Raw genomic sequence first — 26,839 nt, 5'->3', positions numbered from 1 at the left:
GAAATCACTGCTCAAACATGATCCCTCAGGTGAATTTCCTTTCAGAGCAGTTATTCTTAAAGAGACATTTCTGAATCCCTCCACATCTACAGCCTTCTATATCTCTTGGTCGATCTGTCCGGGTACAAACTGTTGACCTGAACTGTTTTCACAGCTCCTGTACACTTCCTCTTTTTACTGTGGCACGCACACGCACACACCAGGTCGCCGGCTGGCCTCTGGAGCCCTCGGGGTGTCTGTGCGTGTAAGAGTGGGGTTGTTTTCCAAGCTACATTTTGCTGCCACATGGATGTAGAGTGGTTTAGTATGTCTGCCTGGCAGGCCTGCTCTCACAGTCCAAGTTGAAGGGAGTTCCTCAGGCAGCCAGACAAGGCTCCCTTTCACACTCCGAGATACAGCATCAGATTGGGCCGATTGTGTACTTTTTGTGGTGTGTGCGCGGGCGTAGCTTTGTGTATTACATGTGTATCACTTCTGACTTTCTCTCTTTCCATTTCTCCATATTTTCTTTTCACACTCACACAGTTTGGCAGGATTTCATCCGTCTCATTCCCCACAAGAAGATGGAAAAAAGAGCAGAAAAGTTACCCTAAAATAATCCGAGTGTATGTTTGATGTGTGAGAGTGCCAGGGGTGTGGTCTGGATGACATTTAGCGTAAAAGGTGAGAAGTGTACGCCCCCCCTCTCCCTCCAGAATCTGGCGAAACACACACGGAGCAAAGCATGGAAAGTTGTGATGTAATGACGCCACTCTCTTCATGCAGGAGAACACGTAGAGAACCGCACGCTGGATCACAACAGAGCCGAGTCGTAGACGTCGCCGCAGAGGCGCAGGCGTCACACTTTCACACTGATTGAACATAAGCTGAACATTTTTCCTCCGTTGTAAACACTCTCAACTTTGGCGAAGGAGAAAAAAAAAAAAAAAAAAAAGGAGAAACCAAAATTGCTCCCACAACATCATGGCTGATTTTTACCACCAAGTTCACAGGCGACAAACTTTGATGTAAACTGAAAACCATAAAGCAGTTTCTCTTAATGACACTGGGCTTAAGTTTCTTTTTTTATTCTCGTGTCTTAGCGACTGAGAGCGCCAGCTACGAATCACGAAACATGATGGGTAGTGGTGTTGTGGTGCCTACAGAAGTGGGTATACTCTTAATTTATGCCCCTTATTTTTCAGCAGCATATCCTGCAAAGGAGAAAGGATCTGTGTTATAGACTGCTCTGGCTGCTCTCTGGTAAGAGTCATTAGAAAGTTATGATGATCTTGTGTTGCAAGATATTCCAGAGATATAGGAGAAATCCTGGGAACTACTCTGGCCATACAATAGATGGTTTTCAAATCTTAAAAGATTTTTAAAACCTCTAAAACCAGACACATGTGACTCGGTAGACCATTTTTTTCTATACTACTTACTGGTTCTCAACTGGTGGGGTGGGACTCAAAAAGGATCGGGAAGACATTTTCAGTAGGTCCCAGATGTGTGCCTGGAAAACCAACGTAGAAAGTCGTCTATGATGTGCTTTTAATTTGAAGGAAGTATGTTAATGTCTCGGTTCAGTGTCAAATCCAAACTGGCCCATTTTTCATTAAAAACATTCAGTTATAAATGAAAATGATAAGGATTTATGTGGTGTTTTATCATTAAGGAGGTGGTGGTGGGCCTTCTCATTCTTGTTTTGTATAACGGCACCAATTCATAACCGAAGTTATCTCAACAAGCTTTACAATGAGGGGCTGGTCTAGACCGCACCCTCTTTTGTGTCCTATTACAATAGACCAGAGTTAATCATTAATATTACAATAAAGACTACACCCTATTACAATAAAAAGCAGTGTTAATCCCCATGGGCACAGGACTAGCAGTATTTAGCCCCGTTATAGTGGACTGTCGAGCAGTAGTAGTAGGGGTAGGGGTGGGACAAAAGCAGGAAGAGGAGAGAGGAACAAGAGAAACAACAAAACAAATGAAAGACAGATTTATTCCAGTTGTTGCCATGAACTTATCTCCCATTTTGTTGGAAGTTGCTATAACTTAATTGATGATGGCATCAATATGTCCTGAAGCTTAACTGCTTGAGAACTATGGCCTTTAAAGATATAATATCCATAGTATTGAAAGTGCTGTATTTCTACCAGAAGCCACAAAAAGAGTGGTGCAAACAGTAATGGGTGTGTCCTGCCTCTTAAAAGAAACAGTGATATGAAGGAAAAAAGACATTGTTTTCTTCAGTTATGCGCTAAAGAAAGACTTTCTGCTCCACCCTTCGTAACACCCTCCAACCTCGCTAACTATTCAACTAACCAGCCGTAAAATACATTTTAGTAAACGTCTTTGGTATCTCATAAAGAAGCATGCATTACCATTAGTGTCTGTCAGAGCAGAGGTGAGAGACAGCAATGTCTCTGGTCCCCAAAATTTTCCTTTACATCCCGACAGACTGATGACAGCCCTGCATAAACACTGACATCATCATAATGACTTAAATATGGAAATAAAATCAAAAGAGCAGATCCACCGAAGACACTTTTTCTGGTTTATTAATGATAACTTTAATTTTTCCTTTTATTACGATAAACTGCATGGCAAATTTTGGTTTGTGTTTACCAGTTAGTGAACCTTTCTTGTATTCAGATTGGAAAAAATAAATAGATTTACCAGTTTGGGGTGTCTAGGATGTCATATTTGTAACCGTTGTCTAGAACGTAAAATTTCTACGTAAGAGGATTAGGGCAATTTTTCTTTTTTTACTTGTGAGAAAAAAGTCAGAATCCTTACAAAAAGTCAGAATTCTGAGTTTAAAGTCAGAAGATATTAAAATTGTTGGATTTGACTCGATGTGTAGGTTTTTCTTGCAAAATTGTGGAGATATTTTAATGAGCCTGCCTTGCACTACTATTGTGAATGACTTAATATACTATTTATTTATTTTTGTGCTTTTATTTTGATAGGAAGGCTGAAGAGAGACAGGAAATACAGGGAAAAAGGGAGTGTGACATGCACCAAACAGTGCCGAGATTAGGAATCAAGCCCGCCCCCAGTGCGCCAAGGACTGCACCCGCTCCACCAGCCGAGCCAAACTAGCACCAACAATTTATCATAGTGACATAATGATGGGAGTTTGTTCCTCTGCTTTAATTGAAGGTCCTTTATTCGTGACTTCAGACAGAGGTCGCTGCACGCCAGAGCACACAGGTAAGGTGGCAACAGCATCGCTGGATTTATAGGCTGTTATCCAGCTAATGACTACCTAGCAATGTAAGGGAAAAAGTCGGCGAAATAAGGGAAAAGGTGCAACAAAAGAGCAAGAAGAAGCGAGTCAGCTAACGTGTGTTATCAGTGCAAATAAGCACTTAAAAAGTCGGAACCTTTCTCTTCAATGAGGCTTACATATTCTGGATTAGCTGTAAAAATAGAAACATTAAACTACAAGTTATTGTTAGAGGTTACTTGTGCAAAAAATTCAACATTGCCGTAGATAAAATCGCCTGTTGTCATCTTTTTTTTTTTTGGCTTTCTTTCTATCACCTGGTTGCATGTTTTTCTTATGACATCTTGTCATTATGACACATCATCATCTACCTTTTCTGAAAAGCAACAAATGCACTAAGAAATATGAGAATGAAAGATAAGGAATCTGCCTTTTTGCACAAAACTTCCTGCTTCCTTTCATGAAAATAGGTTGCTGCAGCTTGGTCAGAACGGCGTACGCCACTCTACTGGGTGACTGAGTATCAAAGGAATGTAATACTTAAAGTTTAGGGTTAAATTAAGGCCATCATGGTTGTAAAATGAAGATAAATTCAAGTTTAAAGGCTTTTCACACATCAATGAAGGCAAAGATTCACACTGAGGAAAAGAGGGGAAGATCTGTGACATTTTGAGCTTTTGCCCTCTGCAGTCTGGCCGTTCTCGACTGCTGATGTCTGCTCTTCCACAGAGTCTCTTTTATACTTTTTGAACAGAGATTTATCAGAAATTTTACAAGAGCCTCAATAAAGGGAAGGGAGACAGGAGAAAGGGGGAGGATTTTCCACAAACGCCATCCAAATACATTCAGACAAATGCCACAAAGATCACTGAAAATCACATCCAACCCATGTCTCTGCAGAAACACACACCTCTCACACGTACACCGTCCAAGCAGGGGTGGCGAGCGCGTGCTAAAAATACCCCCGTCTGTTCTGTTGGGGTTGGCCTGGGGGCGAACCTGGGCCCTGGGCTTATAAATGTCCTCTTTGTAGCCCAGTGGAAATGTCCAACAAATGACTCTTTTATTAGGGCAAGACAAAAAAACACAGCTAATTATGTTTACTCAGATCAACGCCACTGCTCCACCAGCGCGCAGAGACACCGGCAAGCTGAAGGGACCCCAAGATTGTGCGCGGAGGAGGAGGGGGCCAGGAGGTAAGGGGTTATAAAACAGAAAGATTGGGGTGACGTAAAAAGAGGGCAGAGGGGAGGCTGCTAGAAAAGAAGCTGGAACAGTAGGAGAGATGATGGCGCAACAAGGCAGGAAATATTCAAGCTTATGTTGCTCTTGGTGGCACTTTGATATTTGTGTTAAACGTGAAATATACAAGAAAGTAAATATGTAGTAGTGACTTTAAGATATAAACAAAAATATACTGGATCTGGTGCAGCTGGGCTGCGTGAAAAGGAATAAAGGGTATCAGTTGTGATATATAAAGCTTTGCCGTGGTTAAGGATGAGAGGAGTTGTGTTTTTTTTATATTCATGGTTGATGTTTTGGGTGGGAAATTTATTTAAATGAGCCATCATCCTGCTGAAGTTCCTCATCACACATGTACAGCTTTGAGGGATGCATTTACCTGCAAAATTAGCATGCAAAAGCAGGTGATAACTATATATTGAAAGTTTCGTACGTGCATGAATTGCAAGATTTATACCTTGAGGCAACTGCCCAGAGCCTCAAATTCTACGGGGCCTAAAGATATCTTTATCAGGGGGCATCTTGAATTATTTAACCAGTAAAATGAGTGTTCAGTTTAGTAAATACAGTGCCCAAAGTGTTTGAATTAGCAATGAAACTGTATAAATTCTAATAATGGCCTAGGATTGACTTTGCCCACCAAAAAAGCCCCACCACGTCTCCATATCCCAAAAATCATAGATAAAGTAGATCCATGTAGACATGCCAGATCGATAAAACAGTGGGTTTCTATTTTGTAAAATAGATTTAAATGAAAATTCAGAAATACAGATTTTTCCAAGAACTGACATTATTGAAATGAATGTGTTGTAAATTACTCTTCAACCTTTACATGTTAAACCACATTAAATGTCACTTTCAGACACGTTTGTAAGGAATGATAAGTGAGTACTGCTGGGTAAAAGAGGCCCAAATCTGATCCAGTTGCTCATATGTGGCTCGTATCTGATTTCTTTTCTTACAGTGTAAACGGGACAGGTCACATTGAATCTGATATTTTTGTATCAGGTTCGGGCCACTTTCATATGTGGAACTAAATCAGACACATATCTGATCCTTTGGAAGTTTACTGCAGTGTGAACAGGCAAAAAAGAACATCAGAACTGAGCATTAAGGCCTGCAGTGTGAAAAGCCTTGCATGTATCTTGTAAATATGTAATAATGTAACTTTTATGACTTAAAAGTAATGCCTGGAAACAGTTTCTGTACTTGCTATGAATGCTTGAGGTAAAACGGACAAAGGGTGGCAAAATGACAATGATTCGTAAATTCAGCAGTAAAATTGTATAATTATATCATGACTTTTAGCGATGACCAGGGTTCCTGCAGATCCTTGAAATGTCTTAAATTGGACTTGGAATTGGAAATTGAAGGCCATAAAAGTCAGATTTTCACTTGTTAGACATCTTAAATTTTAAACTGGAACTTTGAATAAGAGAAGCTTTTTGTTTACGAGCCAATTTATGATTTTTATTATTCATGTGTATATGCATCTTTATATTGCAATTAACAGCAGTGCAGCCTGCACTCAGCCTACCAGTATTTACTGTTTAGAATCAGCTCAGCAAACCTGCTTACATGTGTTATGATAGATAGAACCACACTGATAGAACGAAGGTATTAAATGTGCCAGAAATCACCAAATTTGGACATTTATGGCCAAAATAACTGTCCCTATACCATGTGACATTTCATAAATAGATAAATGAATCAGAAATTACAGCCCTGGTTTGATGTACAGAGAAATCACACTACTTGCTACGCTAAAAGTTGTATGAATTCTTCTCAGTTCAGGTCTTAAAAGTCTTAAATCTGATCCTTAAAAGCCTGTAGGATCCCCCGAATGATGTTGAAAAAGGCAGTAAATGTTGCAGTATTACTGACCCATTTTCAGAGTTACATTTGGAGATCATTGTGAGTGAAATACAATTAAAAAAAAAATCAGAATTCATCACAGAAGACCTGATTGGGCGCATTTAGTGGGACCTTGTCTTCAGATGTTAAACCACAAAATGCACCTTTCAGCCATGGTTGTACTCAAATAAAGCATGATCTGATACTGCTTGTTTACTTTTTATTCGGCTTTGTTCACTGAAAAAAAATACTTCAAGATATTTACTCATTACGATATGATTGCTTAAAACAGGAGGAGGGGGGCCTTATGTTATTCTCAGCCCAGGGGTTCCAAATGACTCAAAAACACCCTTGGATATATATATATATATATATCTATCTATATCTATATAGATAGATATATATATATATATAAGGAAGCATAGTCTGTTGACATGGATCATTCCAAGTGAATCAGTCTATTCTTTTCCCATATACAGACAGTACTCAAACAGGCAACCCAAGTATAATGCAAACCTCCTTTCAAACCACATATTATTATAATCATAAGTTCTGATGTTTCATAAAAGCTGAAGCATCTCATACCTCCATCTATTTTTTCTTTCTGCAGCTTCAGCCGTCCTGCACTCGTACTTTACGATGATCATTGTGCATCACTAACAAGCCTCCATACACATGATAACATGATAATGAGCTTTTTGAATTAAAATGTGAAATTGTGGTAGTCTCATGTAGAAACACATAAAAACCAAGGTGGAGAGAGGGGTGCAATAGTGGCTCTTGCAAAAATATTTTATCATGTCTCCTGAGAAGGGCTAGGATTAGGCGTTAAACTTTGGATGTAATGTCTGCTTGATGTTCAAGCGTGTGTTCATAATTCACAATTACGTAAAAATTCCAGACTCAAACATTAAATCAGAAAGAGGATTATGCTATACATTTTGCAGTCTAAATAACCTAGATTTAATGATTTTTGTTATTGGCAGCGATTCCGGGAATTGTCTTTACTGAAAATGCCTTCATTATTGCTTTATTTTACCATTTTTCTATATTATTATTATTATTATTATGTGTTTATTCCCTAAGAAGTTCGGGCGTGTGCATTTGTGAGATGTTGGAGGAAACCTTAGTTTACCCAAAATTTCTAAATTCCACTGTATTTGTCTCTAACATTCAGCTTAACTTGCGTATTTGAAAGGCTAATGGTTCAAGGTTAAAGGCTCTTTATCGCCACATGCATTTGGTTAAAGCACAGTAAAATTAGCTGCCAAAATGCACCAAAGCGACAATACAAGAGGAAGAAAATAGGGCAAAAACATACAAGTAGGGACACAGTTGCTTGTGCCAAAAAATGAAACTAAGAATTGATTTATTTGATTAAAATGTGGAGGAATATTTGTAGAATTTTGTAGAAAAATTCAAGAAATGTGGAAAGTTCTTGTAAAGACAAAACCGTTACGTGTCCGCCTCTTACTGTCATTAAAGGGGGTTTACTGTCGTGGCGTAGAGGCTTTTTAATTGCCGTTTACTCGTGTAATTTTCCAGCTGGTGCTTAACTTTCAGCTAAATTCAACTTTAAATAGAAATTAATTTATTGAAAGAAAGAGAGAGGACTAGCTCTGATTTAAGTTTACTTGTATGCAGGTGGAGAAGCTACAGAAACAACGTCCGACTGCCGAAACATTTATCCGCTTCAAAGAGCAACCCCATGCAACAGTCGATCTGTTTTATACCACGATAGCAGCAGGGAAAGCAAGCTAAATAAACCTTAAACTAGAGAGTCACACACTTTCGATATCTAAGATAAGTATTATGGAATTAAAGACAGAGCTGAATTTTTATCAGCAGCGTAAATTCGGGGAAACAACTAATTTTCTACTGCTTTGCCTAACTGAAAGGTGATTTTCCAAGAGAAAAACTGCAGAAACACAAAATATTTTGCCAGAATTTTTTCATTAAAGTGAAAATTTAAGAGACAAATGAACAAAGTTAAGAAATGCGTAGTGAAATAAAGCAGTGGCGGCAGCAAGAAGTACAAGAGAGAGGAAACGAGGTCAAAGGCTGTGAGGGAATTCCTTCTTTCTTTTCAGACGTCAATCATTCAGCCGGTGCCAGAGATACCAAGGAACCAGTGTTTGAATGGTGCGATAGCTCCTCGACTTGACAATGAACCCCGTCCCTTTGCGGTCACGCCACCACATCAGAGAGACAGAGAGGGAAGACGAAAGAGAGGGAATAAGAAGGTGGGATGGGAGAAAGGAAATAAGGAGGGGAAGAGGCAGGGAAGGAAAGGAGGTAAAGAAAAGGGAGGGGGAAAAAAAAGAGGAACGAGGAAGAGAAAGTGTGAAAGCAGTAAGCGCCAAAAAGGGAGCAAGAGAAAGCAAGCAGAGAGCGTGGCGGAGGAGGCGGAGAGATGGGGAAGGCTGCTCGCTTTAAAAAGACGGATTAACGAAAATGAGCTTCGGATGGTTCAGCCAAAAAACAAGGAGAATAGAGAGAGAGGGAGAGACAGAGGGAGAGAGCGGGAGAGAGAGAGCGTTGGCCCCTGACCCGGGGACATTATAGGAAGGGAGATTATGGTTGTTCAAAACTCTCTAAGCACTCACCCCGGGACCCCAGCTAATACCCTGACGCACACTCAGACACACAAACACGTTCCCCGAATGCAGACACGCTGAAAGAAACACCACAAATATTCACCATAATATGCTCAAAAAATCTTGAATCATTAGCAAATCCCAGGGAAAGAGCAAACTCACTTTCAGCTGATTCAGCCAACAAGAGTCATGAGTATGTACACATCTTTCTATACTGTTCAAAGTAGGCTCCTCTATTAATATAAGCATCATGTTATTTTGACTAAATCACACATAAAGTGCTGCAGGAAATACCAGACCTACCAGTCTTACAGAGGGGGTTAGGTAGAAGGTTGCTGAGTAGCTAAAATGGTAAGTTCAGTTAATTCAAGAACACTCTCGACATACATTTAACCATTTTATTGCAAAATGGATGTGCAGTTTTACTCAGCAGAGAAGGCTCTGATGCTCCCTGGGTTAGTCAAGCAGCATGCTTTCCAGGGAGCGCATGGCTAGAAACCCCCATATTGATCAATACATTTATGACAGTGTGTACTGAATACAATAAAATTAGATTAAAAGAAAATAATCCATAGTAGCATGAATCTGACTATGAGGGCGCAACAAGCTTTATGCTATAAAGGAGGAAGCTGGGGTGGAGGAGGTTAAGCTTTACTGGCAGCAGCAGCATTGATGCAAGCAGGGTTTAGTGAGAAGTCTGTCATATTTAAATACACAGCTGTGTTGAGAGACAGAGCGGTGATTTGCTGTGGGAGCTGGGAGGTAATGGTTAGGATCAGCTGGCAGTCGGCTGACCACTCCAGGGCGTATGACTACCGTGTTCTGCATGAACTAAAGCAAGGCTTCATTTAAAATAGTTTGCTGAAAGTCATGGATAAATAGTTTCGATTGCCTACATAAATTGTTATTTAGATCATAATAATATTAAATTTAAAAAAGCTAAGAATACAGCTAACTTATCTTTATTTATGGATAAACATTGGAAGTCAGTAAGCTAAAGTTTCTCAAGTCAGAAAAAAAAAAAAACAAAGTTTCAAAAGATGGGGAAGGGGCTGAAAAATTAAGGTTGAAAAGTTTAGCAAAAATTAATGGGACACCAGTCAAAATCACTTCACTGCTACTCTTGATTGTCAGCTAAAAGGTTGGCCACAATGAGTCACAATTACTTAAAGAGTTAGCTAAATTTCAATCCAACAATCCATTATCCATTCTGCTTATCCTGTTCATCCTGGTGTAGTGGCTAAAGAATGAAAACTGGTTACAATAATTTGCAAAAATTAATTGATAAATGTCACTGAATGCTAAGCTAAAGGACATTATAGAAGGTAAGAATATTAAGCTAACAGTGGCTACTAGAATTCAGCTAACATAGCTCTAGCTCTGAATGAATAGTGTAAATTATAGTTTCTTAAGTTAGCAAAATGATGTTTGTTTCAAGACATGAAATAAAAGGTGAAAATCTGAGGTTAAATGGATAGAATGATGGTTAAATGAGTAAGTTAAAAAGTCCAAAAAAAAAACAAAAAACTCTAGACTAAAGCTCTGGATTGTAAGCCAAAAGTTCATAAAATTTGACAACACTGAGTCAAAACTAAGTGAAAAGCAGATTAATTTTTCAGAAAAAAATGCATGTGAAATCTGAAGGAAATCAGATGTTCCATCTCAGAATTAGGCCAACTTCTTGTGAAACTGGTGATAACTGAAATGGTTGGAATCGGCAGTGAAGCATTTTTTATTTGACATGTCAGTGTTATGGACAAATATTGGGGCCTTTCTATCAAAATCTGAGAAAACTCAGCATCACTTTCTGAGTTTAAGCAACTTCCTGTGAAATTGGCGAGATATCAAAATACTTGCCATCACCAGTAAAGCTTTCCAAGACACCACTCCCCTATGTTTTGTTTGAGGCCACCGTCTGACCCATGCGTGATGGACCGTCTGACCCATGCGTGATGGACCGTCTGACCCATGCGTGATGGACTTGCAAGAAAGCACCAGAACAAGTTAGCTCTGGAGCTGGTGAGTTTTTGAGCATCTTAAAGCCCCAAAAAATACAATTCTTTGGCTGTATAATAATAATATAATTCCTTCAATTTAATTCCTTCAATTTCAATAGGGTCCTCGTTCAACGCAGGTCAGTGCTCGGGCCCTAACTAACTATGGCTCATCTTGGTTTGAGACTAAGTGCCACAACAGTAAAGGGAGGTTGCAGGGTTAAGAAAAGGGCTAACGTATAGTATTTAAGTTTGGTATTTGTTACCAGATGAAAAATTGTAATTCTTCTCGTATTCTTTGCACATTTAAACACAAAGTCTAAAACTGGTTCAAAGGCTATTTCCCCTGTTCGCACACACACATGCAAGCACACACACTCATTGAGAAAAAGAGCTTAACATTGTACTCTGTGCTCGGCCAAGGACAAGAGTGTTGTTAGGAAGGAGCGGTGTGTTCTCGGGGTGAAAGAAGGGGCTGCCAGCACCTCCTGCTAATCTGAACAACAGGAGGAAGAGGAGGAGGAGGATGGTCAGGATGGAGGGATGGATGGAAAAGGATGAAGAGTGAAAGGCAGAAATAAATAAGATAGAAGAGATGTGACGCTTTTTCCAAAATATAAACAACTTTTCCTTTTTTTCTGAAGGTCGTCATCACTGGATTCTTTGCAATAACGCCGGTCCGAGCACCAAAAACGTCTGACAAAGTCATGTAAGTGAAGAAAAGACTCATTTCCTTCAGGTTTAAATCCTCGGATGAGACACATGGAGAGAGAACCCTCATTTAAACCCTCATATTAAAGATAGGAAATGGGGGAGAGAAGAAAAATGCGTAACAAAGCGATGAAAATCAAATGGGAAATCTTAAAACGAAGGAAAAGGAAGAGAGCAAAAAGAAGGGAATGCTGAATGAACACGTTCGACAGTGGACGTAATAGGTAAGAATGTCTACTTTTCATGGCCAAGACTAATAAACAAAGCAAAAGTACTTTATTTTTTACCCAAAAATTCAAATTAACATTTAAAATGGGGTTAAAAATGGGAGCATTAGCCCAAAACATGGTGCAAAATTACTTTAAAGGTTTTAAAGATGCAAGGGTAAGATGCATCCTGAACTAAACATGCAATGAACTCCGCAAGAAAATAGGACCCGAAACAATGAAAACGGACTAGACTCAAACACTTTAGTGCACTTGAGCTTGTCTACCTTGTGTTGCTGCATGCTCACTGCTCTTCCATACTGTAAATGTGTGCTTATAGAGTCATAGTATTTCCATTTACCATGTGTATGAGCCTCAGGACTGTGTAACCACAGCTATGCAGCACACAGAGAGCTGGACCGCAGTAATGGAACCTTCTATAGATGAAGCCACCAGGCCTCACAATCCGCGCTCTGTCTGAGCTGCTTTACAAAACAAAAAAAGAAAAATCCCACGTGTTGTAAATGAGAAAAGCTCAGAGGTGATCACAGCAAGTCGCAGGGTTTTTAATCTCTCGCTGCACCACTTTCCAGGATTTTATTTTGAAGCAGTCACCAATAAAATCAAACAATACGTCAGCAGAAAGAGTTCAAATGGAGCTTCATCCAGAAATTGGATTAAACAGAAACAACTTTTGAGAGTGCAAGCTGTAAGAAATCTTCACGCTTTCTGAAATGTTTTCAGACAATAAAGTTAAGAAGAGGTCAACAGATTCCTTGTATCACTATCACTCATTATTTCATATTCATAATGGGACCAGCAGAGTCAATGCTAGAACATAATAATGCATGCTAATCAGTTGTGTTTCTTTGATAAAAAAAAAAAAACATCATCTATAAATTAGAGTTAGGAAAGCTCACACTGTGCCCAGAAAGAATAAAAACTGCCTGAAAATGCAAATTTCAATATCAAAACAGGAAAGCCAAAGACACAACATTGCATTTTTGAAAGCCATTGCTAGCGTTGCAAATGCATGAAAGATGTAGAGTGGTGGCATGTCGATCACGCTGGCACATTTCTACGTGGTAGGAAGCAGTTCCTGTTGGAGGGCCTTTTTCAGCTCTTTTTGTTGTAAATAAAAAACAGCGCTCAGCCAAAGTTGCAGCTGCTACTCTGGTGTACAACATTAATATGTTATAACAAACATTATGATTAAGCTTATTGCTTAGTTTAATTATATTGAATAATTTCAGTACAACTGACATGCACTGGTCAGTAATAGGTCAGATTATTGCTCAGTTTGGCCGGTTTTAATGAAGCCAAAATGGCACCACATGAAGGGCCATTTGTGCACCAAAAGTGCCGTCTTTTATCAACAGCGTTGGTTTGTGTTACCTAAAATGTTTCTAGGCTTTTGCCTTTATTTTTGATAGGGAAGATGAAAAGAGAGGAAATACAAGAAGTGAGAGTGGGGGAAGACATGCACCAAATATGCACTGAGACTGGGAATCAGTTCCATGACCAGCGTATTGAGGACTATAGTCTCCATATACGGGCGTCTGCTCTACCCACTGAGCCAAACCGCCACCCAGCATTACTTTCAAAAATAGGTTACGGGTTCTCTGCCATTAAAAAGTAACTTGTGGCACCGTGATGGCCAACTGGGTTGGTAACACCAAGGTGTAAGCCTGGCTTGGGTATCCTTCCCCTTCCTCTTATCCCAGGACCAATCAGCGTCGAGGGGCAGTACTTTTGGGCATGGTGGAGTCGTGACGTAAGCAAGCAGCAACAGGAGGCCGGTGCAATTATGGCGGAAGACATTAGCATGGATGCTGCTAAAGCACCAGTTTTATCCGACATTTCTTCATTAAAATCAGGACAAAGAACAGCATTGAGTTGTTTTCTTTTCAAAAATGATAAAAGTCGTGTACTGACATGTCTACAGTCGCTATGGTTCACGTTATGCAGTTCTCTATGTAGTTCACTCCTCGGTAGCAGCTACATTACGTGTTTTGTTGCTCTGATTGGCCCTTAAAGATGTGACTGACAGAACGTTCATCCAGTCACCCTCTGAGTTTTTTTTTTTCCAAAGGCTCTGCTCTTTCCCAAATGCTGTCTATGGAAGGTTTTCCAGATGGATGTGTGAAACAAATCCATCCAGCTTGCTCCATCTGTCAGGTTAGAGAGGAGGTACATGTTAGAGTACTTTTGCATTACCAACGAAACACAAGTCCAGACGACACATAACCGACTGCACATCTGCCTTTGAATATGTAATCTCAACTGTCACTCTGCACCCTTGACCCTCCAGAAATTCAACAAAATGAGAATAAAAAAGTATGTTAACAGCTGTAGATTTACCCCCTGATATAATGCCGCTACTTGCGGTGGAGAGAAACAGTGCACACACTTGGGTGGCAGAAGGTAGACGTAAACACATTATTTTTCCAGTTGCAGATTACTTTTCTAAAAGAATAAAGATAAAGTCTCTGGTATTATCTACCTGACAAGGGCTCAGGCTGTGTAAATCCTACGCTACCATCTTGTGTGTCTTCGTTCATGCCAAGGTTCATGCTGGTCCTAAACCAAGCTGACTGTAGAAAGTTGGTCAAACATCTCTGGTGCATTGCTGTCTTGGATGTAGGAAACATTAATGCTGATTTTTTCAACAGCGTAATATTAAGTGTATCTGTCGGTTAATGCATGGTGCATTTCAGCATTGCAGGATGACAAAATAGCATGGCACAGTGGAAGCTCCACATGCACAAACAAGACAGCAAGGTTTTGTTCCCCATCCTTCCAGCCCCAAAATTCCTTCTAAATGAAGCTAATCTTGTGATGCTACAAGAAAGCAATCACTGCAACCTTTACATGTCTGATTAACTACAGGATTCCTGCTGGAAGATGTCGAGGACATTTGTGTATAGAAGTAGGACTAGAAGGAGCCAGAGACAGCAGGACAGGTGTTGAAGAAAAGAGGGAGAAAGAGAGAGAGCGCTGTCAACACTGAGCAAGATGAGAGAGTTTCTGGTCTGTAGGACTGTTATTACTCTGCCCACTGTCATTTACACTTCATCACTGCAAACAGAGACAAGAAGACAGGCTGGCACAGAAGGACAACACATTAGTGTGTTTATACCAGTGTGATGATTATCCAAACTACTGAGGAGAAGGAAAAGAGACATAATCAGTGATAACGTTTCACATCCCACATGGATATCTACTTAATGTGTGTGTATTTATGAGTGTGTGTCTCTCTCCTCACTAACTTTAAACACACACTACAGTCTGAGTCTCAGTGCCATGTGTTCATTTCCTTCGGTCTGACCCAGATTCGGTCCAGCCTGTCTGCACCACATGTGTGTCTATTTGTGCTGTATGTGTGTCTTTGTGTGGTGTATAAGCATGCGTGTGTATTTGTATAGTGTTTGAGCATATATAATGTGTGTTGTTTGCCCATGTCTCTATCATGTTTATATGTGTTTGTGCAGATTTGTGGGGTTTATGCATGTAGATGAACAGTGTAGGCGTGTTTTTCAGAGTATGTGTGTTTTGTGGTATATGCATTATAAATGTATGTATTTGTGTGGTCAGTGCATGTGGATGTGTGCTGTATGTGTTTGTGCAGTGTATGTTTGATTGTGTGGTATCTGTCTATATTTGTGTGCTGTTTGTGCATATTTGTATGGTTTTACCTGTGTTTGGGCCGTGTATGCTTGTGATAGTGTGCTATGTCTCCATGTTTTTAAATGATAAATGGACTTTGCTCTGGGGAACTGAAGAAGCTCATTCAAACGCATCCATACCCATTTACACAGTGGACAGTGGTCTGCTAGCCCCCATTGTTCACACTACAGTTGGCTCGTTCGTGACAGACACATCCCTAGAACCCACAATCTTTTGATAACAAGACGCCCAACTCTGCCTATTGAGCCACAGGTGCATGGTACATGCATTTGTGTGATTATATATACCCAATGTGTGTGTGTATTTGTGGTGTATGTATGCTAATGTGGTGTATGCATTATTTTGCAATGGAATGTTTGTATGGTAAACATGCATAGTTGTGCAGTTCATGTGTGTTTTGCAGGGTATGTGTGTGACAAGAAATATAATTGTGCGGCGTATGTGAATATTTTTGCAATGTATGAGCATATTAGTGATTAAGGTGCATATTTGTGCAGTTTATGAGCATGTAAGTGTGGTGTAGCTGCATGTTTGAGCAGTATATGTGAATATTAGTGCGGTGTAGGTGCATATTTGTACACTGTACATGCATATTTGTGCAGTATATGTGCATTTTAGTGCCGTGTATGTGTATATTTGTGCAGTATATGTGCATTTTAGTGCGGTGTTTGTGTTTATTTGTGCAGTATATGTGCATTTTAGTGTGGTGTATGGGTTTATTTGTGCAGTATATGTGCATTTTAGTGCGGTGTATGTGTTTATTTGTGCAGTATATGTGCATATTAGTGTGGTGTATGTGCATATTAGTACGGTGTAGGTGCATATTTGTACAGTGTACGTGTGTATTTGTGCAGTGTATATGCATATTAGTGCAGTGTTCACTTTATGTCTATATTTGTGTGGCTAATGTGCATTAATATGTTTATTTTTTGTCTGTTTAAATGAAACGTGGTTATTGAAACCTTTCACTAGAGTAAATTTTGTTTTATTAATACCGTTTCTGTTTCTTAAATTCATCGTCTACCATGTTTTACCGGCAATGGAGGCAAGAGAAAGAACGTCTGGCAAAGATGGCTCAACTTTCAACCATATGTGGCACTCAATGACCACTTTATTAGGTACACCTATTTAACTGCTCATTATTAAACAATATAAAACATGAAGACCAAACTACATTAAAAATAAACTACCCAAAATGCTTGAGACACTGTATCACTGAGTAGCTTATAAACAAGTTTACATTGAAATATGTGCAAAAAGTGTCACATTTTACCCTGGTTTTATTGTGCAGTTGTTGAAAACAACAATTATTCAGTATCAATAAAGGAAATTAACATGAAAAGGGACTTAAATGCACATGCAAAAGTCTTTATACTTTGTTCTCTATTTATAATGTTCGAGCACCTGCACTCGAGCCGGCATGTGTGCAGATTGTAAGATATGAGTGCATAACTAATGCGTGTTTATCTGAGTATATACATGACTTAGCCCCATGTAGGTAGGATTTCAGTGCACGTGTGTTAATGTGTGTGTGTCCCAGCCCGGTAGTGAGGCTCCTGCTTGGCACCGTTCGTTCACAAAGCTCCAGCTACTAATGAGAGCAGACAGGTCTTTGGCAGAGTGACCGTAAAACTGTTCCTAACTGCAGATCGCTTTAAAATGGACCCGTCACTAAAATCTGCTGCTGCTGCTGCCGCTGCACGTGTGCCAGGTTAATATGGACTATATATGGACTCAGGGTTAAGCAGAAACTGTGTTTAGGGAGGAAAACTTGCTAGAGAAAAAGAGAGAATAGAAAAACTTGACTTTATTGTACTACATGTTCCACACAACTGCTGCTTGTTCACACAAGACAACAAAAAGATCTTTACCTGTAGTTTAGACATTTATAACTGTAAATCAAATGACTGAATACGTGGAACAGTTCCTCTGCTAAGATTTCACCATTTCACCCACTCTTTCAGCAGCTCTGGTTCCAGAAATACAGTAAATTTACCGGTTCAGATCCTCATTCAACATTTCAGAAAACCCTTCTATGAACATCTTTAGTCCCACAAACAACTAGTGAAATACAAGTGAGTATAAAAGATCTGATTTAGTGTAAAAACAGTTAGAAAAACAGGGAAAAGGCTAAGGTAGATGACTGGACATTATTTCAGGGATTGAATGACAAGGCATCCCACAATCCTTTGCAATACCCAAATTCATTGTGAATGATAGCCTCAACAACATGAGTAGTGTTGTTGATAACAATGTAGTATGTTGCAGTTTGTGTATGTATATGTACATTGGATTATTCTGGCATTGAAGTCTTTAGATCACCCTGCTTACTTTCACTCAGGCCCCACAAGCACAATCTTAGCATAGATGTGTTGATTTTTCCTACTTTAAATGTGTAAAGACTGTTTATTAGTGTCATCATGAGTTTCCACTGAGACTGGTGCTAAGTGTAACATGAGCGCCCTCTGCTGGTGCCTGATGTACTCTATCTCTTGTTATCAGCCTTCACCATGCTGTCCCATCCCTAGTCAATCATAAGTACTCCTAAATACAACAAAATAAGGACTTTTCTTTGGGTAAAAGTATTAATTATTCCTAAATACCACTATTATATTTTAAAATAAGTTGATTTGCCTTTGAGAAAGTACTCCTAAATCATAAGTCCTGCTAAAATACTTTAAAATAAGTTCATTTTTCTTGGTAAAAGTACTCTTCATTCAAATGTTAAAGGCCATTTCTTTCAGTAAGAGTACTATAATTCATAAGTATTTCTTAAATACTTTTAAATAAGTTGATTGCTCTAGATAAAATAACTTTTTAAGTTGCAATGGAATACTTACCACTTAAATAAGTTTGTTTCCCTTGATAGAAGTATTCATTTAAAAGTGCAGCTAAATACTTAAGATACGGTCATTTTCGTCAATAAAGGTACTTTGCACATCTAAGTGAAAATTTCCATTCATTTCTCTTAGTAAAAGTACAACTAATTTATAACTACCACTAGAAAATTGAATTTCTGGTGGTAAAAGTACTATAGATTCTTAAATAGTTTAAAATGGGGTCATTTCTCTGGCTTAAAGCACTATTTATTCAATAGTATCACTGAAAAGCCTTGAAATACAATCTTTCCTCTGGGTAAAAGTACTTTTTATTCAACAGTACCACTGGAAAATCTTGAAATAAGGCCATTCCTCTGGGTAAAAGTACTATTTATTCAACATTACCACTGAAAAGTCTTGAAATACTATCTTTCCTCTGGGTAAAAGTACTATTTATTCAAGATTACCACTGGTAAGTCCTGAAATACTATCTTTCCTCTGGGTAAAGGCATTATTTGTTCAAAGTACCACTGAAAAGTTTTGAAATACTATCTTTCCTCAGGGTAAAAGTACTATCTATTCAAAAATACTTTATATTGAGGCCATTTTTCTGATGTAAGTTCTATTTACTTCAAGGTACCACTAAAACTTTTAAAAATTTTGTTTTTTTTCTGGGAAAAAGAATTTTTAATGTTTAAAATCTGGATGGCAGAACCTCTAAAGTCAGTGTGGTTGAGTTTTTCAGGCTAACTGTGTATTTTTGCTTTGATCTCCATTTTAAGCAACAGGTAGCTCAGGTATTTAAATATTTTTGGAGCTTCTTACTTCAGGAGTAGCTGTTAGAGGCCTTGTTGTTACTGAAATAAATGGTGTGCTGATGCTAAAAGTGAAACTTTTTGCCTGGTTCAACATACAAGACTAGAAAAAGAACACAGTTCCTCCACATGCGTGGTACTGTTCTTTGCTATTTCATGTAGAAGCGTCAAAAGAACGTCTTATCTCCAAATATTCTCTCTCTTCCTTTGGTCTTTTAATCAAAACCATTTTGGTGCAGAAAAATGCAACATCTGCAGCTTCACTTCTCCCGCTACATCAATGGATGTGAGCGCTTCAGTCCTTCAGAAGTCTTTTCCCCCGACTCTCGTGGAGAGACGACTCGTCTGACATGTCGTCTCCACAACCAATCAAGCGGCAGACTAGTAGCTGAGACATGAAACGGCATCTGGGAGCGAGGGTCCCATCAGATCTCCATCTCTGCAACGCTTTCCCACAGCGCAGACGAGGCTCAGGCTGCAGCCAAGCATCTCTATCTCGCTCTTAGTTAAGTTAATTTATGAGGCATTTCATGGACTACATTAACTTATTAACTTCATCAAGATAAGGCCAAGACTGCATGCAGCCACTGAATCAAGCACAGGAGCCAAAACACCAGAGTTTCTCCTTTAGGAGAGACATTTGGTCCTCATAAGTATAGACACACTCAGGCTTTTATTCCTCAATCTGACTGACATGCATCCCCCTCCTCCTCCCCGCTCCAAAAACTTGGCCGTGGTCCTCGCTTGCATTCCGGGAACGCGTCTCACTCGGTGTCAGATGTTAACGGAGAGGAGCACCGCGAGTTCAAGCCCCGCACACGGCCAACGTGCCTGGTTTGCTTTTTTCCTCTTTAACCCTCCCCCTTTTTTATTTGTTCTGTTCGACCCCCCCAACACTCTCTGTCCTCGAGCCCCTGGGAGCCATCATTTAGCGCTGACAACTGCTGCTTAGAGGGGACTCTAGAGCTGTCTGGTGAGCTTTTTTCTTCTGTGTTAGTCCTCTTAGGGCTGGGAAATGTATCCGATTTTAAGATGTATTGATATATTTTCAAATAGAATGAAGGATAAGATAATATCATTTATACTGACAATGTTTACGCTGATGTTGGAAAGAGAAATGAGAATGATTGTTTACAGTAAGAACAGCTGACAGTCATCTGCATATCGGCTCGCTTACCACAAGATAATCGACACTAAAGAGGGAATTATGAGGTTATTTTTTATCTTATTTTTACAGGATTTATTTTATTAGCAAAAATCAAATGATATTGAGAGGAAGACAACAAAAATATACGGCGTAGACGCCCAATAATGTAAAATTTGTTGTTTTTTATGGTTGAAAGTTGCTGAAGAACTCATGCACAATATATAAACTTCACAAGGATTTTGCAAACTCTCATTCCTCGCCTATACTAACCCCACTTTTCCAAATGTTGCCAACGGATTTGTGCAATTTAAACAGTGCTCTATCTCTGTTGGTTACAGAAATCTTTGTAGTTTATGTATGTTTTGCCAACAATTGTTAAAAAACAATGTCGATTTCACCATTTTTTTTAAACACGATATTCCAGAGAAAGGCAATGTTGACAACTCTGATGCTGCAATGTTACAATTGTTTTGTCCAAATTACAGTTTTATGCAAGTTTTTTGTCAACAAAAATTAAAAATTCTCACTTTTGGCTGGCTAAGACTTCTATTTTTGCTTTTATAGAATCAGAAATGTTTCAATATTATCCCTTTTTTCCATTTGATGAAAGAACAACAAAAATTAGTAGTTGAAGACAACCAAAATTGGGCAATTTTTGTTTTTTTTTTTCACAAAAATTGCATCAATACTCCTGCATTATTCCAAAACTGCACAAATACTTTCAGAAACCCTTATTCTTGCCAATTCCGCCTCACTTTCCCAAATATTGCCAACACCTTTTTGCAACAAAGACAGTATGATTGCCGATAACAAGGCTTTTGAATATTTTGACAATCAATCATCAATGAAACGGAAATTCTACCATTTACGAGTGGGAAAAGTTTCAACAATCTGAATAAAAAGTTGCCAATATTTTTGCACTTCTTAGTGCAAAGAAATGTTCTGAAAACTTTTATCATTCAAATTTGAAAAATTGCAAAAAAAATTTGTCTGGGACTTTAGTTTCTGTTGCCATTGCTTAAAAAATGTTTCAACATCATATTATTTTTACCTGTTTATGAAAAAAGAACTTGTAGAAAAACAAAATTGAGCAATGTATTGTTTTTATTTAATAAAATTGCATTCAAACTCCAGAATCATGTCTAAATTGCACAAATACAATCAGAAACCCCATTCCGGCACACTTTTCCTAATGTTGCCAACACATTTGTCCAATTTTAACAGTGCCCTCTGTCTTTTGATTAAACATGGCCAAAGATCATTATGTTGTTGTTTATTCGATACCGCTGATTGCTAAGAATATGTAGATTTTATCTTTTTTAACACACCATAATGAAGAGTGTAGAAATTTTGACAATCCTAATGAAATGTTGCCAATAAGTCTGAGCAATTTAGACAGTGCGTTGGAGGTTTTTGCAGTCTTTTGTGATGATGAGTAAAAAATGTGCCTATTAAAGCTGTCTAGGACTTTCTCTTTTTTGTTGCCGTTGTATTAAAAGGTTCCACTATCCAGAAATTTCTACGTGTTTGATGCAGCGGCAACAAAATAAAAGTCCCGGACATCCAAGTTTGGGTGATTAATTGTTTTAAATGAACAGCAATTGCAGGCAAACTTCTGTATAATGTCTCACCTGCATAAATACGATTTGAAACCTCACTTCTCACCAGTTTTATCTCCTCTGCCAATGTTGCCAACACTTTTGTACAATTTAGACAGTGCTCTGTGTTTTTTAGTTTGTAATATGACTTGATTATCAGGTTTCTGTATGTTTTATATCATAATGATTTAAATAAAGAACATTTTATCATTTTCAAAACATAATACTGAAAAGTAGTGGCAACTCTGATAAATGTTGCCAATATTTTTGCACAATAAAGACTACACATGTGGGGGGGGTTTACTTTTGTTTTTTTGCTTGCTTTGCAATATTTGACCATTAAAATTGTACAAATTGCCCACTATTGTTGTCTAGGACTTATGTTTTTGTTGCAGTTGCTATAAAAGGGCTTCAGTATTGTCTGATTTTAACCTTGTTGATGCAATCAAAACAAAAAACAGAAAACCTAGACATGCAATACTGAGCAATCACTGCTTTAATTTAACAAAAAAAGCAAGAATTCAAAGGAAATCTTCACCCACTCAGCAGTTCCACACACTTCTCCAAATGTTGCCAATGCATTTGTGCAATCTGGACAGCGCTCCCTCATGCTTTTGGTCAAAAATATGACTAGAGATCATTATGCCTGCATATTTTGATGCCACCAAACACACAATATTCAAAAGAATGGGAAATTTGAACAACTTCAGTGGAATTTAGCCAATATTTTCACAATGTGGACAGGGCGAAGGAGTTTGTATGCAATTTTTGGTCCTTTAAATTGAAAAGCATATATAATACTTGGCATATAGGACATGTTTAAGTAAATTTCAGTTTGACTTTTATTGCAATGGCACCAAAAATAGAAGTCCTAGACAACAAGAAACACCTGTACAATGTCTAAACTGCACAGTGACAATGCAAACCCTCGTTTCTCTCCAGTTCCGTACTCTTTTTCAATGTTACCAACACTTTAGTGCAATGTTGACCGTGCTCCCTGTCTTTTAGTTAGCAATATGGTGATTATTGCGTTTCTGTAATCATCTTTACGTTTCTTTTTTGTACAACCGGTCAATAAATAAGTATTTGTATCATGTTGAAACACATTATTGTTAGGATAATGGGAGATTTTGACAACTTCAATGAAATGTTGCCTTTATTTTAGCAGAATTTAAACAGTGTGGAGAAGTTTTAAGCCATTTTTGGTCATTTACAATGGGAAATCACTCATTTTTGGTGCTATTGTTTGTTGCTATGGTATCAGACGCCCAGTAACTCTTGCACTGTGGTGACTATTTGCTATGTCTTGACGGAAAAATGATATTGACCTATATATATATCGAATATAAAATGTTATATTGCCATTGAGCTGAAAAATACTGAGTAAAAGTTTTTGGTCCATATGAGCCGCCGTAGTCCACATGGCCATCTATGATCCAAACTTGAAGGTTTCCTGCAGATTCAGACTCATTTTTTTTTTTTAAAGATCAGATGCAAAATAAAATTTTTAAAGGGTCAAGTTTAGGAGCAAACGTGCAGGAGAGTGAAGCATCTCCACAATAAACGATCTCTGTCCACAACAGCCTCAGGGAGCTGCAAAGCAGCTTTACTCCACATGTCAGTCAACTCTCACGAGGAGGAATCTATGATTTCTAAAACATGCAGCATGCTGGGAACTTTTTTTTGGATGCATCTGAGAGGAGGAGAGGAGAGAGAGGAGGTGGTTACCCTCACCTCACCCTTTTACCCATTTACCTTCATTCTGACTCATGTAAAAGCACGTGCTCCTTCCCAAGGCGTCAAATCCTGACGCATAATCACTGGAGGAGACTCCACTCCACATTCTTGGCATTTTTGAATATTTTATATCAAAATTAGATTACAAGAAATAGCAGGAGCCTTCATTTGACTTCGTCGCAGACACAGCCTGCGTCACTAATTGCCTCCGTATCAGATATGAGTGGATAAACTATCAGGCTGACCCAACACGCTCCCGTCTGAGACAATAAAAAAGAAAAGTGATCCGATCGCCTCTTGGAGCCACGGCACAGAGATTGTGGCGCTTTAAACTAATCAAAAGTGGAGAGAAAGTCGTGATGCGTGCGTGTGTGTGCGTAAAGGCGCACACGAGAGGATGCAGCAGCTTCTGAGACATGAGATTTGCAGAAAAAAGACTATGTATGTCAGGGAATAGGTTGAAATTGAATGTTTGGAGATGCGCATTGAGGTTCAAAGCCTAACTTGTGAAGTTGGTTTGATTTTGGGAACTTTTGTGGTCACAAATCACCGCCTTCTTTACGCGTCTTTGCTGTTTGGCATAAAACTGGTGGAAACGAGACAAAAGTGTCTCAGATTTATGGAAAAGGTGCATCTTTTTATTTAAAAGCACTTTACTAGGTCATATTAAGAGAATGTCGTTGTTTCACTGCAGCTAAAGTGGCCAAATTGTCTCCAGTGTGCGTAAAACTGGCACTAAAAGGCTCTTTATTAGACCGTATTAAAGTTATCTCGCTGTCTCTTTGCAGACTAACTCTAAAGAAAGTTGCAAATTGCTGACTTGAATCCGTAAAAGTTGCGCACGCTCAGTAAATCCAGCGAAAAAGTGTAACTGATGAATGAACTCAGACGCCAAAAAGAGTCCACAAACTCGTAAAGAGTCGACTGACACCGATAAGAGTGATTTCATCATACTTGGATAGACTCTGCCTCCGCAGACACCGAGAACCGCGCTCCAACTGTTCCCCCCCTCTCGCCCAGAGCGCGCGCTTACCTGCAGAAGCCAGTGGCAGGTCTCGCCGATGAACGGGAAGCCCATGGATCCCTTGGGCATGGGCAGCTTGCAGTTTTTATCCCGCGTGGCCGTCCACCGAAGCTGCCACAGCTGCTGGGAGACGGCGAGCAGCAGAGCCATGGACACCAGGCAGGCGGCCAGAGTGGCCAGAGCCGAGACGAGGTCGAAACTGTCGAACAGCATGATGATGGAGAGCCCGGCGTCCCTCTGGAGCGTTTCAAAAAAGAATCTGAAGTGTCTTTAAAGTCGCAAAAACAGGCAAGTTTGAGTCCCCAGGGTGGATTATCAACTCTTTCTTTGCGTAAAAGCGCAGCGCTCCTTTTACGCACTCCAAAGCCCCTCTGGAAGTGACAAGAGGGGCAGAATGAATGAACTGTTTGATGTGAGAGTTTCCACTCTTTGGCAAAACTGGATCTCTGTCTTCAAACAGTCACAAAGTGGCTTTTCTGTGCGTAAAAAAAGTGCTAATCAGTGTTGGATGCTACAGGTGAGATGCACTCCTTGTATCTTCAGTTTCACACGTCAGCTGAAGTGAGAAAAATCAAAGCTGTAAACTCACTTTGTTTCAATGACTTAAGCTCTTAGGACAAGAAAAGCACGGGGCTGGTGTTGGAAATCTCATTTTTGGTCACTTTTGTGAGCTCAAATTCAATTGAAAATAACTTTTCAAGTAGGTAAAAATCTCAAGGTGACACGTTTGTGTCAGGAGCTGGTGGGACACGTGGAAAAAGTGAAGCCGGAGCCCTGGAACTAACAAGAGCTTTACTTTTAAAAACTTCTCAAAGGATGGAAAAATGGGATTTAGGGGGAAAATGAATAAAAAATCTTTTTCCAGGAGTCCCGTCTCTTTCAAATCCAAATCTTTTTTTATATAAAAGAAAAATGTCTTTGAAAAAAAAGTATTAATCTCTCTGTGAGGATGAAGTAAACTTTAAGATCCGTGAGGAGTGAAAAGGTGCGCAGGAGATGCTCAGGAGCCACCGTCCTCTTTCTGCTTCTCTAACTTTCTGTCGTCCACTCTCCTCTCTGTGTACCTTTCTGTTTCTGAAGCGCTCCTCTCTCTCTCTCTCTCTCTCTCTCCCTCTCTCTCTCTCTCTGCATATACAAGTCACTCTTAGTGTGTGTGGATGCGTGCGTAAGAGTGCGTGTGCGTCAAGCCAGAGGCACCAATGAGTGTTTATATAGCGCGGAGGCAACTGGAAGGCGAATAGGCGGCCAAGGGCTCCCGTCGCCCCCCTCCAACCCCACCCCACCTCACCCCAGCGTCGTCCCCTCCTTCTCCTCCTCCTCTCCCCCCATCCCTCCTCTCTGCTCCACCTCTTTCAGCTCCTGGAGGACCCCCTCTTCCCTCCTCCCCTCTTCCTCTCTCCTCTTAGAAGAAGGAGGGGTGGGTGTAAAGTGAGCGGCAAGCGGCGCAAGAGGAGAGGAGGCTTGGAGCGTGCTGGAGCTGGCAGAGCGCCAAAGAGAGAGAGAGAGGGAGAAAGAGAGAGAGAGAGTCGGGGCTTGCAGTTACTTTTATGACTCGTGTCTCCGTGCAGAACGTGCGCACTCTTGAACTAATCACCTGCAGACTAACACAGCGCTGCGCTCACATCAGGATTGATGTAACCTCATTTTTACCGCCTAGTAGAAACATCAGACTACAAATCAATAACTAATCCCATCGCAGCTGGTGGAAAAAAAAAGTCAAACTCTGCTGCAGATTCCTCTGGATGCACTCCAAAACTAAAGCGCGTCTTTACGCACGGAGTTTGGTGCGTAAAAGTAGAATATGCTCGCCTTTTTGAGGCACTGTGGGACCAGAACAGCCAAACTAAGAACCAAAACAACGGAGAGCTTCAGCTCCTCAATGACCACGTGCCAAAAACTGAGAATAAAGCTGATTCATGACTCCTCTGTGGGGATTTAATTAACAAATTATCAACTTCTTCTCCAATCTCAGGGATAAAAACAAGGATGTGCTGAGGCTTTCTTTACTTTTATGTCACTTTCCCTCTTCTTCACCTTTCCTACAGATGATTTCATACCTTCATGCCTACTTTAGATATATTTCAATGGATATATCTGTGGTGGCAGCCCAAATTTCCCCCAAAAACTCCTCCAATCACATGTTTTTGATGAAAAGCGTTCTTGTTTGGACCTTGGATCAATTAAACAGAAA

General features: G+C 39.6%; 1 protein-coding gene across 1 annotated transcript in view; it reads right to left on the bottom strand.

Annotated features, from left to right (window-relative positions):
• The window catches only part of LOC121504567 (cytochrome P450 26B1), a 56,564-nt gene extending 30,733 nt beyond the window's left edge, over positions 1-25,831 (bottom strand). The window contains exon 1 of the mRNA XM_041779454.1: positions 24,658-25,831. Coding sequence (XP_041635388.1) covers positions 24,658-24,861 — 204 coding nt within the window. The 5' untranslated portion in view covers positions 24,862-25,831. The remainder of the gene's footprint in view (positions 1-24,657) is intronic.
• Positions 25,832-26,839: the final 1,008 nt, after the last annotated feature.

The sequence above is a fragment of the Cheilinus undulatus genome, linkage group 22 (genome assembly GCF_018320785.1).
Source record: "Cheilinus undulatus linkage group 22, ASM1832078v1, whole genome shotgun sequence".
NCBI classification, from domain to species: domain Eukaryota; kingdom Metazoa; phylum Chordata; class Actinopteri; order Labriformes; family Labridae; genus Cheilinus; species Cheilinus undulatus.
This window is presented reverse-complemented; position numbering and strand designations above follow the sequence as displayed.